We start from the raw sequence: 15554 nt of genomic DNA, 5'->3' as shown, positions 1-15554 counted from the left end.
AGACATTAAAATAATCCGTACAAGGATACAATAGTATATAAACATACACAAAAAATGTTTACAGCAATGTTGACTTAATGAAAGTGCCTATACAGGTGAATAAAGGCGAGTTGTTTAGTACTTTCTGGACGTGACCTCTACAGTTTCGCGGTCAAGCCGCTTCTTCGGGAGGCGTCTAGTACATTTTCTACAAGATAACAAAGGGTCAATCAACACCAATATAGCGAGTAGGCTATAAAATTGTGTATACAAATATATGCATCATTGACATTGGAGAAAGTAGTTATAGTTATTGCACTCACCACCCTTTGGCCCAGACGGGGCTGCAACGACTCTGAGACGCCCACTGGGGGCGTTCCCCCGGGGGCGGGCTAGGGGGGCACTTTAGGAATTACTGATCAAAAAAATGGATGAGAATAGGTAAGTAATTGTACAAAAAGTCCAGTTGGTGAAAAGGGCCACCAAGGTGTGTGAGGAAGGGAATGAAGATGAGAAACAGAAGAACAAGGGAAGGATACAGGGAGGGGGAGGGGAAGGACAAGGAAAGGGGAGGGGTGGGGAAGGGGGGAGAGAGGGAGGAAGGGGAGAGGGAGAAGGGGGGGGGGGAGAGAAAGGGGAGGGGAATAAAACGGGGGGGGGGGGGAAGAAAAGGGGAACAGGAAAAGAGAGGGGGGGAGAGAAAAAGGGGGGAAAAAAAAAGGGGGTGGGAGAAAGTGGCGAAGGAAGGGGCACAGGATGGAGAAGGCATGGGAAAGGAAGGGGAGAGAGGGGAGGCGCAGAAGGAAGAGGAATGAAGAGATGAAGGAGGGGGATGGGAGGAACAAACAAGAGGGAAAAGAGGGAAAGTAAGGGGAGAGGAAAGGGAAAGGAGAAAGGGACAGGGGGAGAGAGGAGAAAGAAAAGAGGGGGGGGAAGGGGAAAATGGGGAACAAACGAAAGGGCACCCCACCACCTGGCTAGAAAATCATGCTCTTGTTTATGTAAAACAAACCAAGGGGGTCTGTAATGATTACCCACCGTTGCTGTAATATAAAAATGTAAACCAATTGTTGGCTATCCACATCCAGACTCAGTGGTGGGGAGGCAGCGACCGCTTAAGTCAGGTACTTGTACCGTTACCAAAAACCTTGGAAGATAAATAAGTGTCATAATATTAGTATCGTACTGCTGAAGATGTACCTTCAGCAGTACAGGGGATATAAGTATGAGAGAAGGAGGTTTGCAAGGGGTGGGAACCAGCAGCAATATGATGTAGTTTCTCCAGGTATTAGGTTAACTTACTGGCTTAAAGAGAGGTCGCTAGTCTCCTGGATGTATGCTTCAAATGCAGACAGATGCGTCTGCTGTCTTTAAGTGCCCCCAACCCGGAAGTTCGGCTAATGTGTTAGCAACTGGGCAGCAGAATGCTTCCACCTGACAAGCTAAATATAGAGACAAAAAATCTACCTACCGGGCGCCCTGAATTGCATATGTCTGGCAATATAAATTGTGCATCCCTGTAGCAGTGAATGGGCTGACAAAAGCCCAGGTGCCAGGACGCAATTTCTAGTTGCCATGGTGACCTGGCGCCTGGGAATTGTCAGGCCCTGCCCTAAACCCTCGTCTTCTAGCCGCTGATGACTTTACTAGGCCTTCGTTCAGGATCCCAAGAAAGATTCTCTCTATCTCGTTATCTATATCTCCCATGACAGTGCGCTCCTGTTCTATACAGGAGTGCATTTTTGTGGGATTTGGAATCCGCAGCTCTCCCATGATCTTTGGGTTTTGCTGTGCTTGCTGAACATGAGGTACGTGTATTTTGACTTTTTTTTTTTTTTTTTTATGTATTTTGTGCATTAAGATAAAAAAAAAAACACCTGTGTGCAGTGTGGTCTGTGTACTACAGAATGTTACATAGTAGGTGAGGTTGAAAAGACACAAGTCCATCAAGTCCAACCTATGTGTGTGATTATGTCCGTATTACATTGTATATCCCTGTATGTTGTGGTCATTCAGGTTCTTATCTAATGGTCTTTTTTTAAACTATCCATGCCCCTCGCTGAGACCACTGCCTGTGGAAGGGAATTCCACATCCTGGCCGCTCTTACAGTAAAGAACCCTCTATGTCAGGGGTGTCCAAACTTTTTTCAAAGAGGGCCAGATTTGATGAAGTGAACATGCGTGAGGGCTGACCATTTTGCCTGACATTCTTTGAAACATTACAATTCAGTCTAAGTGTGTTCGTTCAAGCACTAATACACTGCCTAACAAGAATTCTCTTGCCTTGGTGGCTGTTTGTTAGTAAAGAGATGAGCTTGGGCGCGTTATTTGGATATACCGTATTTATTGGCGTATAACACGCACCTTCACTTTTAAGAGGGACGTTTCAGGAAAAAAACTTAAATTTGAAAAAAAGAACTGTGAAGCAAAATAAGGGTCAGTGCCCATCTGCAGCACCCACCATTGCCAAGAATGCAGCACCCACCATTGCCATCAGTGCAGCCTGATTGATGCCCATCCATCTGCAGCCTCGGAGGGGACAGGGAGGGGGCGGGACGAGCGCCAAAAGATTACATACAGGAAAAACTCCTGTTTTTTCCACGACCTCTTTAATCAAAAGTCCTGCCTTCTTTGATGGACGGAACAGTCGTCCAATGACAGCGCCGGAGACGGGACTTCATATTACAGAGGCTGCCATGTAAACAGAAAATTCTCCTGTGTGTACAGCACTCGTCCCGCCTCCTCCCTGTCCCCTCCAAGGCAGCCAGCATATATATATCCTTTGTGGCCCTTGGCGTTGGGAGATCGTTGGGTGGCCACAAAAAGATATGTATATGTCCAGATAACCAGGCGGGTCGTTCAAAACTGAAACGCGGGCCGCGATTGGCCCACGGGCTGGACTTTGGACATGCCTGCGCTACGTTGTGTGTCTCCCCTTATGCTATATAGATGAGCAGAAGGGGAAGGTACTGTACAATGAGTGAGCCTTATCTCAGGACAGGAAGTCTGTTACTAGAAGGTTCACCAGGTGAAAATGAAGGAAAACCGACTTAAGCGTAGATTCACACTGAAATGCAGGTTTGAACTTGTGCGAGTTCAGGTGAACAGAGACAACTGTGTGGTTTCCTGCACAGTTGTCTATTGAAATCACCCCCGAAGTCGGCAAAAGTAGTGCAGGAACTACTTTTGCGAACCCGGTGCGGCGCCGCAAAGTCTATTTAAAAAAAAAAAGAAAAAAAAAAAAACAGATTTCTTTAAAAATTTAGCCCAAAATGTATTCTGCTACAAAAAAACCCAATATTTGTGTATTAATTGTTTTTTGCGTTTGTTTATATTGTTTTTATATAATATATCTTTTTTTTTTTTTACCACTTCAATACCAGGCACTTAGACACCTTCCCGCCCAGACCAATTTTCAGCTTTCAGCGCTGTCGCAATTTGAATGACAATTGTGCGGTCATGCTACACTGTACCCAAACAAATTTTTTATCATTTTGTTCCCACAAATAGAGCTTTCTTTTGGTGGTATTTGATCACCTCTGCGGTTTTTATTTTTTGCGCAACAAATAAAAAAAGACCGAAAATTTTGAAAAAAAACCAAGTTTTTCTTTGTTTCTGTTAAAACTTTTTTGTAAATAAGTACGTTTTCTTCTTCAATGACGGGCACTGATATGGCTGCACTGACGGGCACTGATACGGCGGCACTGATGGGCACCGATGAGGTGGCACCAATGAGGTGGCACTGACGGGCACTGATGATGGGCACTGATAGGCGGCACTGATGGGCACTGATAGGTGGCACTCGTATGCGGCACTGATGGGCACTCATAGGTGGCACTGATGGGCACTCATAGGTGGCACTGATGGGCACTCATAGGTGGCATTGATGGGCACTCATAGGTGGCATTAATGGTTACTTATGGGTGGCACTGATAGTTGGCACAGATGGGCATGGATGGACACTGGTAGATGGGAGCACGGATGGGCACTGATGGCACTGCTTGTTTGCAGTGATGCCCCTAAGGGTGGCATTGCTGGGCATCACTGCAACATAATGGTGCCAATCAGTGCCCATTTGTGGGCACTGATTGGCACAGATTTGGCACACTGGGCACATGTGGATGGCCATGGGGTACATACCTGGCCATCCACATGTTGCCCCTTCCCTGGTGGTCCTAGTGGCGATCCCTGGTGGTCCAGTGTGGTGATCTGCGGGGGGGCTGCGCTGATAAACAATCAGCGCAGACCCCCCCTGCCAGGAGAGCCGCCGATCGGCTCTCCTCTAATCGTGTCTGTCAGACGCGAGTGAGGAAGAGCCGATCAACGGCTCTTCCTATTGACAGCGTGATCAGCCGTGATTGGACACGGCTGATCACGTGGTAAAGAGCCTCCGCCGGAGGCTTTTTACCAAGATCAGTGTAGCGGTGTGTCAGACTGACACACCGCTCCACCGATCGCCGCGATGCGCGCCCCCGGGGGCGCGCTGCGGCATGTTATCCTGCTGGACGTCATATGACGTCCAGTCAGGATAACAGAACCACTTCCCGGACGTCAATCCGCTATAGGGCGGGCGGGAAGTGGTTAATATGTATGCTTGTAATGGCGGCAATCGGTGACTTATAGTGGAACTGAGTGCAGCAGGCAATCTGACACTTTGTGGAAACTGACTAACTGACACTAATACAGTGATCAGTGCTAATAATATACACTGTAGTAATGACTTTGGCTAGGAAGGGGTTAATTGTGCGCTTAACAAGTGTTAATGTCTATATTTTTGTGCTGCTTTTTATTACACATCGATTTGTTTCTGTTCCCTCTCTGTAGAGCCCTGTGGTGTTTACCAGGCTGTGATTTGACACCGCCAATAAGCAGGTCCTGGCCATGAATCATTGGCCGGCATCTGTTGATGAACTCCCGCTGTATCAAATCCCAGGGGAATTGGTGGGCGAGGGCGTGCACTCGATACCTGGAAACAGGCAGAGACGTACCAGTAGCTGCCACCCCGCCGCAGCATATGCATTGTGGAGGGTTGGCAAGCGTTTAACCACTTCAGCCCCGGAAGGTTTTACCCCCTTCCTGACCAGAGCACTTTTTACAATTCGGCACTGCGTCGCTTTAACTGCTAATTGCGCGGTCATGCTGTACCCAAACGAAATTTGCGTCCTTTTCTTCCCACAAATAGAGCTTTCTTTTGATGGTATTTGATCACCTCTGCCGTTTTTATTTTTTGCGCTATACACAGAAAAAGACCGAAAATTTTGAAAAAAAATGATATTTTCTACTTTTTGTTCTAAAAAAAATCCAATAAACTCAATTTTGGTCATACATTTAGGCCAAAATGTATTCGGCCACATGTCTTTGGTAAAAAAAATGTCAATAAGTGTATATTTATTGGTTTGCGCAAAAGTTATAGCGCCTACAAACTAGGGTACATTTTCTGGAATTTACACAGCCTTTAATTTATGACTGCCTATGTCGTTTCTTGAGGTGCTAAAATGGCAGGGCAGTACAAAACCCCCACAAATGACCCCACTTTGGAAAGTAGACACCCCAAGGAAATTGCTGAGAGGCATGTTGAGCCCATTGAATATTCATTTTTTTTGTCCCAAGTGATTGAATAATGACAAAAAAAAAAAAAAAAATTACAAAAAGTTGTCACTAAATGATATATTGCTCACACAGGCCATGGGCATATGTGGAATTGCACCCCAAAATACATTTAGCTGCTTCTCCTGAGTATGGGGATACCACATGTGTGGGACTTTTTGGGAGCCTAGCCGCGTACGGGGCCCCGAAAACCAATCACTGCCTTCAGGATTTCTAAGGGCGTACATTTTTGATTTTACTCCTCACTACCTATCACAGTTTTGAAGGCCATAAAATGCCCAGATGGCATAAAACCCCCCCAAATGACCCCATTTTGGAAAGTAGACACCCCAAGCTATTTGCTTTGAGGCATGTTGAGTCCATGGAATGTTTTATATTTTCACACAAGTTGCGGGAAAGTGACAAATTTTTTTTTTTTTTTTTTTTTTTTTTTTTTTTTTTGCACAAAGTTGTCACTAAATGATATATTGCTCACACAGGCCATGGGCATATGTGGAATTGCACCCCAAAATACATTTAGCTACTTCTCCTGAGTACGGGGATACCACATGTGTGGGACTTTTTGGGAGCCTAGCCGCGTACGGGGCCCCGAAAACCAATCACCGCCTTCAGGATTTCTAAGGGTGTAAATTTTTGATTTCACTCTTCACTGCCTATCACAGTTTCGGAGGCCATGGAATGCCCAGGTGGCACAAACCCCCCCCAAATGACCCCATTTTGGAAAGTAGACACCCCAAGCTATTTGCTGAGAGGCATGGTGAGTATTTTGCAGCTCTCATTTGTTTTTGAAAATAAAGAAAGACGAGAAACTTTTTTTTTTTTCTTTTTTCAATTTTCAAAACTTTGTGACAAAAAGTGAGGTCTGCAAAATACTCACTATACCTCTCATCAAATAGCTTGGGGTGTCTACTTTCCAAAATGGGGTCATTTGGGGGGGTTTTTTGCCACCTGGGCTTTCCATGGCCTCCGAAACTGTGATAGGCAGTGAAGAGTGAAATCAAAAATTTACGGCCTTAGAAAGCCTGAAGGCGGTGCTTGGTTTTTGGGGTCCCGTACGCGGCTAGGCTCCCAAAAAGTCTCACACATGTGGTATCCCCGTACTCAGGAGAAGCAACAGAATGCATTTTGGGGTGTAATTTCACATATTCCCATGGCATGTTTGAGCAATATATCATTTAGTGACAACTTTGCGCAAAAAAAAATAAAAAAAATAAAAAATTGTCTCTTTCCCGCAACTTGTGTCACAATATAAAATATTCCATAGACTCGACATGCCTCTCAGCAAATAGCTTGGGGTGTCTACTTTCCAAAATAGGGTCATTTGGGGGGGTTTTGAACTGTCCTGGCATTTTATGCACAACATTTAGAAGCTTATGTCACACATCACCCACTCTTCTAACCACTTGAAGACAAAGCCCTTTCTGACACTTTTTGATTACATAAAAAAATAATTTTTTTTTGCAAGAAAATTACTTTGAACCCCCAAACATTATATATTTTTTTAAAGCAAATGCCCTACAGATTAAAATGGTGGGTGTTTCATTTTTTTTTTTCCACACAGTATTTGCGCAGCGATTTTTCAAACGCATTTTTTGGGGAAAAAACACACTTTTTTAAATTTTAATGCACTAAAACACACTATATTGCCCAAATGTTTGATGAAATAAAAAAGATGATCTTAGGCCAAGTACATGGATACCAAACATGACATGCTTTAAAATTGCACACAAACGTGCAGTGGCGACAAACTAAATACATTTTTAAAAGCCTTTACAGGTTACCACTTTAGATTTACAGAGGAGGTCTACTGCTAAAATTACTGCCCTCGATCTGACGTTCGCGGTGATACCTCACATGCATGGTGCAATTGCTGTTTACATTTGACGCCAGACCGACGCTTGCGTTCGCCTTAGCGTGAGAGCAGGGGGGACAGGGGTGCTTTTTTTTTTTTTTTTTTTTTTTTTTCTTTATTATTATTATTTTTTTTATCTTATTTTAAAACTGTTCCTTTCATTTTTTTTTTTTTTTTTTAAATCATTTTTATTGTTATCTCAGGGAATGTAAATATCCCCTATCATAGCAATAGGTAGTGACAGGTACTCTTTTTTGAAAAAATTGGGGTCTATTAGACCCTAGATTTCTCCTCTGCCCTCAAAGCATCTGACCACACCAAGATCGGTGTGATAAAATGCTTTCCCAATGGCGCTGTTTACATCCGGCGAAATCTAAGTCATAAAATGCTCGTAGCTTCCGGTTTCTTAGGCCATAGAGATGATTGGAGCCACTCTGGTCTCTGATCAGCTCTATGGTCAGCTGGCTGAATCACCGGCTGCATTCTCAGGTTCCCTGTTGAGACAGGAGAGCCAGAGAAAATCACGGAAGACGTTGGGGGGGGGGGGGGGCATTCCCTCCCACTGCTTGTAAAAGCAGTCTAGAGGCTAATTAGCCACTAGAATTGCTTTTACATGAAAGCCGACCGCTGGCTGAAAAGAATGATACCAAGATGATACCTAAACCTGCAGGCATCATTCTGGTATAACCACTCAAAGTCGTGAATGGCGTACCTGAAGACAAAAAAATGGTTAACAATAAAGCACAGTAAATGGTAAAGTATAAAAAATTGCATACCTGAAAAGCAAACATGATAAAACATAATAACAATAAAACATTGCAGAATAGAATACAGTAAAAAAGAGCAGAACAATAGAGAGAGAATAGAGAGAGAAAGAACAATAAAACGACAACTATTATTTTTTATTTTATATTTTTGTTTGTGTTTTTTTTTTTTTTACACTTTTTTTTGTAACTAACTTTTATAACGGTAACCGGTTCCAGGTTCGGGTCTCTCAAAATGCGATGGCATCTTGGGAGACCCTGTGAAAGTGTGCCTAGTCTGTGCAATGCTGTACCCTACGCTAATACTCAACTAGTGAATGGTAGCGTTCAAAACATTCACCAATGCAAAGACCAGGATTGTCAGGACAGGAGAGACAATAATAGCGGGTGTCACGCCTATATCCGCGCTTGCTGCAGACACGACATCTTTTTTGGGGGGGTTCGTTGGGTAGGGGTACTCGGGAGGACATAAAAATGCCTCTCATGCAGCCGACTGCATTTGGTTGGGGATGTGAATGGGGGAAGTACGGGCGCTGCAGAAGTGGTGGGTTCCCAATTAGGATTGGCGAATGCAGCAGGAAGGGCATTATGGGCACGACGGGCCTGTGTTTGTCTTTTTGGTGGCAGCGGGACACTACTTGTGCTTGTCACCTCACCAGCTTGTACGGTACTGGCGCTAACCTGACGCTGCCTGGGGCTGGTGCTTGCCAGTTCACCAAAACGCTACCAAGAAAACTGTTAGCGATCGCAGGGATCAGGCCTGACTCTGCGAACGCTGCAGTTATTTGTTTAGTGTTTTGGAAATGTCAGTGATCGATCGATACTGCACTTGGGTGGGCTGGGCTGGGTCGGGCGGAGGGGAAAAACGCAGGTGCTAGCTGGTATCTGGGCTGATCCCGCTAACACTGCGTTTGTGGGAACCCTAAACTGCTGGGGACGCTAGTATAGATCTGATCGGATCAGATATTGATCCGATCAGATACTATACCACCAAGGGAGGTGTACGGTGCGTGCGTGGGTGTTAGCGGTACTGGCGCTAACCTGACGCTGTCTGGGGCTGGTGCTTGTCAGTTCACCAAAACGCTACCAAAAAAACTGTTAGCGATCGCAGGGATCAGGCCTGACTCTGCGAACGCTGCAGTTATTTGTTTAGTAAGTGACAGTGATCGATCGATACTGCACTTGGGTGGGCTGGGCTGGGCCGGGCGGAGGGGAAAAACGCAGGTGCTAGCGGGTATCTGGGCTGATCCCGCTAACACTGCATTTTTGGGAACCCTAAACTGCTGGGGACGCTAGTATAGATCTGATCGGATCAGATATTGATCCGTACAGATACTATACCACTAAGGGAGGCGTATGCTACGTGCGTGGGTGTTAGCGGTACTGGCGCTAATCTGACGCTGCCTGGGGCGACGCATATCACCGCCGGGCGATCAGGGGGCTAAACCTTTATTCGGCGGGTGCCCTGACACTATAAAAAATAAACGAACTAACCAGCGTCACCCGTAACACTTATACGGTGATCAGTGGTGAAAGGGTTAACTAGGGGGCAATCAAGGGGTTAAAACATTTATTAGATAGTATATGGGGGTCCCTGACGCTATAAAACGCTGACGGCGAACCTAAATATTTACCTCCCTAACTAGCGTCACCAGCGACACTAATACAGCGATCGCTTAGTGACACTGGTGACGGGGTGATCAAGGGGTTAAAACTTTATTAGGGGGGTACCCTAGACCTAAAGGGGGCTACCACTCACTGCCCTAACACTGTAACTGTCACAAACTGACACCATGCAGTAATCGGGAAAAAAAAAAAAAAAATACTGCTTGGTGTCAGTTTGTGACAGGGGGGGGTGATTGGGGAGGTATCGGGGGGCGATCGGGGGGGGGATCGGGGGTGTAAAGTATGCCTGGCATGTTCTACTGTGTTGTGTGTAGTGTTGTGCACTTACATGTCTTCTCTCCTCGGCGCTGGAACGGAAACTGCCAAGCCGAGGAGAGATGACATCACATCCTCTGCCTGTGTGAAACTACACACAGGCAGGGGAGGATTCCGATTGGCTGGGAGCGATCGCGATGGGGGGGTCACGATCGGATGGTCTCCCCCTCGCCTCCCAACGCTCCCAGTCAAATGCCGACCGCCGCTGGCACCGGGGGGGGTCCGATCGGACCCCCCGCCCGCGGGAGGCAGATCACGTACAGGTACGTGATTCTGCCTGCCCGTGCCATTCTGCCGACGTATATCTACGTTAGGCGGTCGGCAAGTGGTTAAAGAATATGTAAACCCATTTCATACTCCTTATATGTTCATGCTGTACCATGTGCTTGTATGAAAAAGTATCCTTTTCTTTCTAATGCTTCTTTTGTGTGAAATCCCTGTAGTTCCTACCAGTCCCTCTGGTTTCCTATTAAAAACGTGACTACACTTGGCAGAAGATCACACCATGGTCAGCTTTTTAGCTGTGCTGGAAACTCTGTTCTCCAATGATCAGACTTCTGCTGACACACCCCTCCAGCACAGCCTTTCACTGGGAAGTTCTGTGAACTGCTTTTTCTCCACCCCTACCTCTTTTGCAGCTGAGAACAGAGGGTATGTAATCACATATTGCTATGTCATCACATAGTTGGTAAGGTTGAAAAAAGATACAAGTCCATCAAGACCAACCTGTCATGATCACAATGTCAACAAAGCTGTTATACTGTGATTGCCCAACAGCTATCACATGGTACCTGGGCCAATCATAACACCCTGTACCATGTGATTAGCTGTAGCCAATCACTAGTAATCACAGCTGTTATGAATGTAACCCATTCATGACAGTTCAAAACATTGCTGTAACAGTGATAATCATATTTACCATGTGCCGACCGCCCACAGTACATGTACGTCATCCAGGCTGTTCTGAGTTAGAGGCGCACTGGATTGTGTATCCCCCCTCCCCCCCGACCCCTTTTGGGCTCAAGTAAGTCTACCGGTGGGTGTGGGGGAGATACAAGTCATGGGGCATTTTTTACCTTGATGTAGAAAATGCATTAATGTAAAAGGTGTCTAGCCTTTAGAACCACTTAAAAAAAAAATGAATAAAAAAAAAATTCAGCCACCGTGTCTAAGGACTGGTAAGGTGCAATATATTACATTTTTGTTCATAGGTTGAGTTACTTTGTCTCCCTGACTGCTTTGTTAGGTCATTACTAATACAGAAAGGATTTATATAGCAGGGGGTCACTTTTTTTAAAAGCTGTTAAGTGTAAGCTTTCAAAATACACATTGTATAAATCAGGAACTGATGAGGTGTCACTACTGGAAAAATTCCCTTCTGACGTCTGCAGTGATCTTGATTCCACCGTAAAAGCAGTTTGTAATTGACTTCTCTGTTGTATCTGTTCAGATTCAGGCTCCTATTTTTTTTTTTTTGTTACATAATTTTACAAGTTCCTGCTTATTTTTAACAAATTCCAGAGGTCTTGGAATCCATGAGGTTGATTTTACTAAGACTGGAGAGTGCAAAATGTGGTACAGCTCTGGATAGAAACCAATCAGCTTCCAGGTGTCGTGTTTTGTTTTTATTTTTTATTTTTTTATAACAAATCTGTTATACCTACCTGCTCTGTGCAAGGGTTTTGTACAGAGCGGCCCTGATCCTCCTTATCTGGGGTCCCCCCGCAGCGCTCCTGGCTCCTCTTCTCGAGTGCCCCCATGGTTAGCCACTTTCCATGGGGGCACTGGTGCGAGCTCGCTCACGAGTCCTGCTGCTGGGTCCATTGCCGCAGACAGCAGGACTCTGGCCCACCCCCCCGACTCCCGTATCACTGGATTTGATTGACAGCATTGGGTGCCATTGGCTCCCGCTGCTATCAATCTATCCAATGAGGACACGAGACAGCGGCTGGAGCTACTGTGCTCATCCCCATCACTGGGACGAACGGGTTCAGGTAAGTAAAAGGGGGGGCTCTGGGGGGGCTGTTGCAGCAGAAAAGGTTTTTCACCTTAATGCATTAAGGTGAAAAACTGAGGGTTTACAACACCTTTAATTGAAGAGGCTGAAGTTAGAAGCTGATTGGCTACCATGTACACCTGCACGAGGTTTTGTACTCTTTAGTTTTAGTAAATCAACCCCGGTATGTCCACTTTTTACAGCCCTACTAGGTGATGTTTTAAGCTGAGCTTTGGACACAAACTTTCACATAATTTCCACAAAAGCCACAGGGGATGAGATCGACTGTGTCCCAAATGTTTTTGCACATAAAGTTATTACCTTGTAAAAATAGTTGTGACATCATCACTGTGCTGCACGTACATACTGTTGGAGGGACTCAAAAGTGCTGCCCAATATAGGCTGCCTGTACGAAACTGTGGGAGGGGGAGAAAACAAGAGCAGTCGCCTTGCACAAGGCAAGGCGAGAAAGCAGCAATGACTGGTCTTGCTCACAGGAAGCTCCAGCACAAAGGAAAAGTTTGACACTGGATTACTCCACAGGTCTGGAAAAAATGCACAAAGCAGATTCAAGTGCGAATACACATGCCTATTTTTGTTTTCAGAAAATATTTGCTTATTCTAGAGTTCTGCTTTAATGTTAAAGCCACTTTGCTGAGTTGCAGAATTTAGGAAATGAAAGATTATTTTTGCAGCTGTAGAAGTTTTATTGTTTAAAGCTGTTCTCCACTCTGGACATTTTTAAATTAGCAGCTACAAATCCTGTAGCTGCTGAATTTTAATAATAGGACACTTACCAGTCCAGGGATCCAGTGCCATGCTCACCTAGACTAGTTCTTCACTAGCCATTGGGGTCCTGGTGGGGCATCCTAACTGTGGGCAGCCAGCTGTGCTGCATGTGGCTTCACAGGTCACTGCGCTTTATGAATGGTCCTGCAGCTTTCTGGGACCTGTGACATGTGCGGGGAGGGAGGGGCAGAGGAGAACTTCTGTTTGGATTACCTCCTAGGCAAATTATGGCGAACCTTGGCACCCCAGATGTTTTGGAACTACATCTCCCATGATGCTCATGCAATCTGCAGTGTAGTTGAGCATCATGGGAAATGTAGTTCCAAAACATCTGGGGTGCCAAGGTTCACCATCACTGTCCTAGGCAATCTGAGAAGGCAGTAGGTACCTGTCAAAACTAGTAGGTAACTGTCCCCCCCCCCCAAAAAAAATGTCCTGTCAAATGTGACACGGTGGGGGAGGAGGGCTTGTAGTGGAACCTCCCCTTTTGGGTGAAGCTCCTCTTTAAATTCCCCTTATGTTAGATTACATTATTGACTGTTACAGCGGCTACCAGTTCATGGTATAGATATTTTTAAATCTTATGTGGGTTTTGCGGCCTTACAGGGTCCCATTATTAAGGCGAGATGGTGACCGTGTAATTTTCTGTTAATTTGATTGGCTCTCAGCTTTTTTTTCCCCTTCAGTTTTTCCTCATACAACACTGGGACTGACCATATGATCATTGCAGGAAGACTGTCCTATTTAGGAATTAGGCAGCAGGAAGTGAGACGTATGAAAAATCCATGCATGGATTTCAATAAAATCAGTGTAAGGTCATTTGGCAACATCATCACAATGCATGTAATTGACCAGGGGAGAATTCTTTACTTTTATAGCAAATGTGTAATTAACTTTACATTTTTGGTTTACTCCTTGTCATCTGACTAGATCTTGGCAGCCAAATGCTACCAGGAGCTAAATGAGATCATCTCTCCTTTTTTTTTTTTTTTTTTTTTTTTTTTTTTTTTTTTCTTCAGACCCTAACCTTTGTGCTTTTCAATCGCTTATGGAGCTTAAGCCGTTGTTCACACTGAACGTGGGTTTGAAATCGATTTCAAACCTACATTTTGGTGTGAGTTCAGGGTGATTTAAAAGAAATCTGTGTGGGTTCATGCACAGATGTCTATTGAAATCGCCCCCGAAGTCGCCAAAAGTAGTGCAGGAATTACTTTTGGAAATCGGTCGCACCAATTAGGACAGTGCCATTGCCGGCAATAGGCTGTGATTTGACATGTCAAATCGCACCAATATGAACGGGGGCGGACACCTGAATTACACAGTTCGCAATTAAAATATTTATATTCATGACGTATATTTATGACGTTTGATGCAAGGGTGGGTTGTTGGCCTTACCTTTTTTGTTCTCTTGCTCGGTTTACCTTTCTTATCTAAAGTTCTCTTTATAAAGCAATGTGCAATTTCTGCCTTTACCAAGAGCCCATGGGTTTTGTGTGTTTTTAAATAAACTCATATTTTTATGTCTTAGTATTATGTCTTATGTCCCAACAGTTTACAGAAGAGAAACTTGGACAGGCAGAGAAAACAGAGCTAGATGCCCACCTTGAGAACCTTCTTGCCAAGGCTGAAAGCACAAAAGTATGGACAGAAAAAATTATGAAGCAGACAGAAGTCTTACTACAGCCAAATCCAAGTAAGTAAAAACATCAACTAGGACTCTGAGGTTGACTTTCTAAAGGAGTAGAAAATCTGCATCCAAAAAAAAAAAAAAAAAAAATCATATGAATGTTCACTTCAGTTATCTAATCCATGTGAAAAAGAATCTACATGTTTTGGTTTTTTAGATGTCCGTTTATGAAGCAGTGAAAAATATTCACTGTTCCATTCTCCAGCATTTACAGAGATCGTTTGTTCTCCTGAGTGCCAGTTTATGAAAAGGTGTAGATCGCTTCTCCTTTTGGAGTGAAGTGATCTACAAATGCTTCAAACAGTGGAGAACAACCCCCTGATACTGGAATCTCGTGAGACATAGCGAGATTACAGTACCAGAAATTCACTGAAAAACTGAGGTGTCCGTTTATTAAACAGTGATTATCACTGATTAGTACATGGACATTCCTGGAGAAGACTGCCCACCTAGTTAATAAAATATCTGTCCCCTACACTATATATATCTATGTATACAGACATGGCAGGCAGGGTGAGACATGGTTACTGTCTTGGGGGGGTCTGATCGAGGATCAGAAAAGAGAGAATCCCCCCCCGATTCTCTCTTCTCTCCGCGATTCACCACCTCTGAGCTGATTCATCGGGAGTATGAATTCTGACACAGATCACCAGTGAAGTGCTGAGATCGTAGCTTCATAAACTGTCAGTTTCTGTGTCAATCACAGCTTCTCTCACCAGCGGAGATGATCTCCCCGATCATCTCGGTTTCATAAGCCATTAATGGACTGTGATCAGCGGCGATCCTAGGGATCACCGCTGTTCAGTTTCATAAATGGACACCTTTAAGTGAACAGCAATTTTTTTTTTTTCACTTGATTTGATAAAAGTGAGTTGTTTTATTAAGTGAAGAGTCTGAATTCATTTTAGTAAATCGGTCCAAGGGTTTCCAAGCCATGGC

General features: G+C 44.6%; 1 protein-coding gene across 3 annotated transcripts in view; it reads left to right on the top strand.

Annotated features, from left to right (window-relative positions):
* Positions 1-15554, top strand: part of SH3GLB1 (SH3 domain containing GRB2 like, endophilin B1) — a 130267-nt gene that overhangs the window by 18853 nt on the left and 95860 nt on the right. For all 3 annotated transcript variants that reach the window (XM_073593196.1, XM_073593197.1, XM_073593198.1), the window contains exon 2: positions 14480-14621. In XM_073593196.1, the coding sequence (XP_073449297.1) occupies positions 14480-14621 (142 nt within the window). The remainder of the gene's footprint in view (positions 1-14479; positions 14622-15554) is intronic.

The sequence above is a fragment of the Aquarana catesbeiana genome, linkage group LG07, assembly GCF_042186555.1.
Source record: "Aquarana catesbeiana isolate 2022-GZ linkage group LG07, ASM4218655v1, whole genome shotgun sequence".
Taxonomy (NCBI): Eukaryota; Metazoa; Chordata; class Amphibia; order Anura; family Ranidae; genus Aquarana; species Aquarana catesbeiana.
The sequence above is the reverse complement of the archived record's forward strand: the minus strand, read 5'-3'. Positions and strand labels throughout refer to the sequence as shown.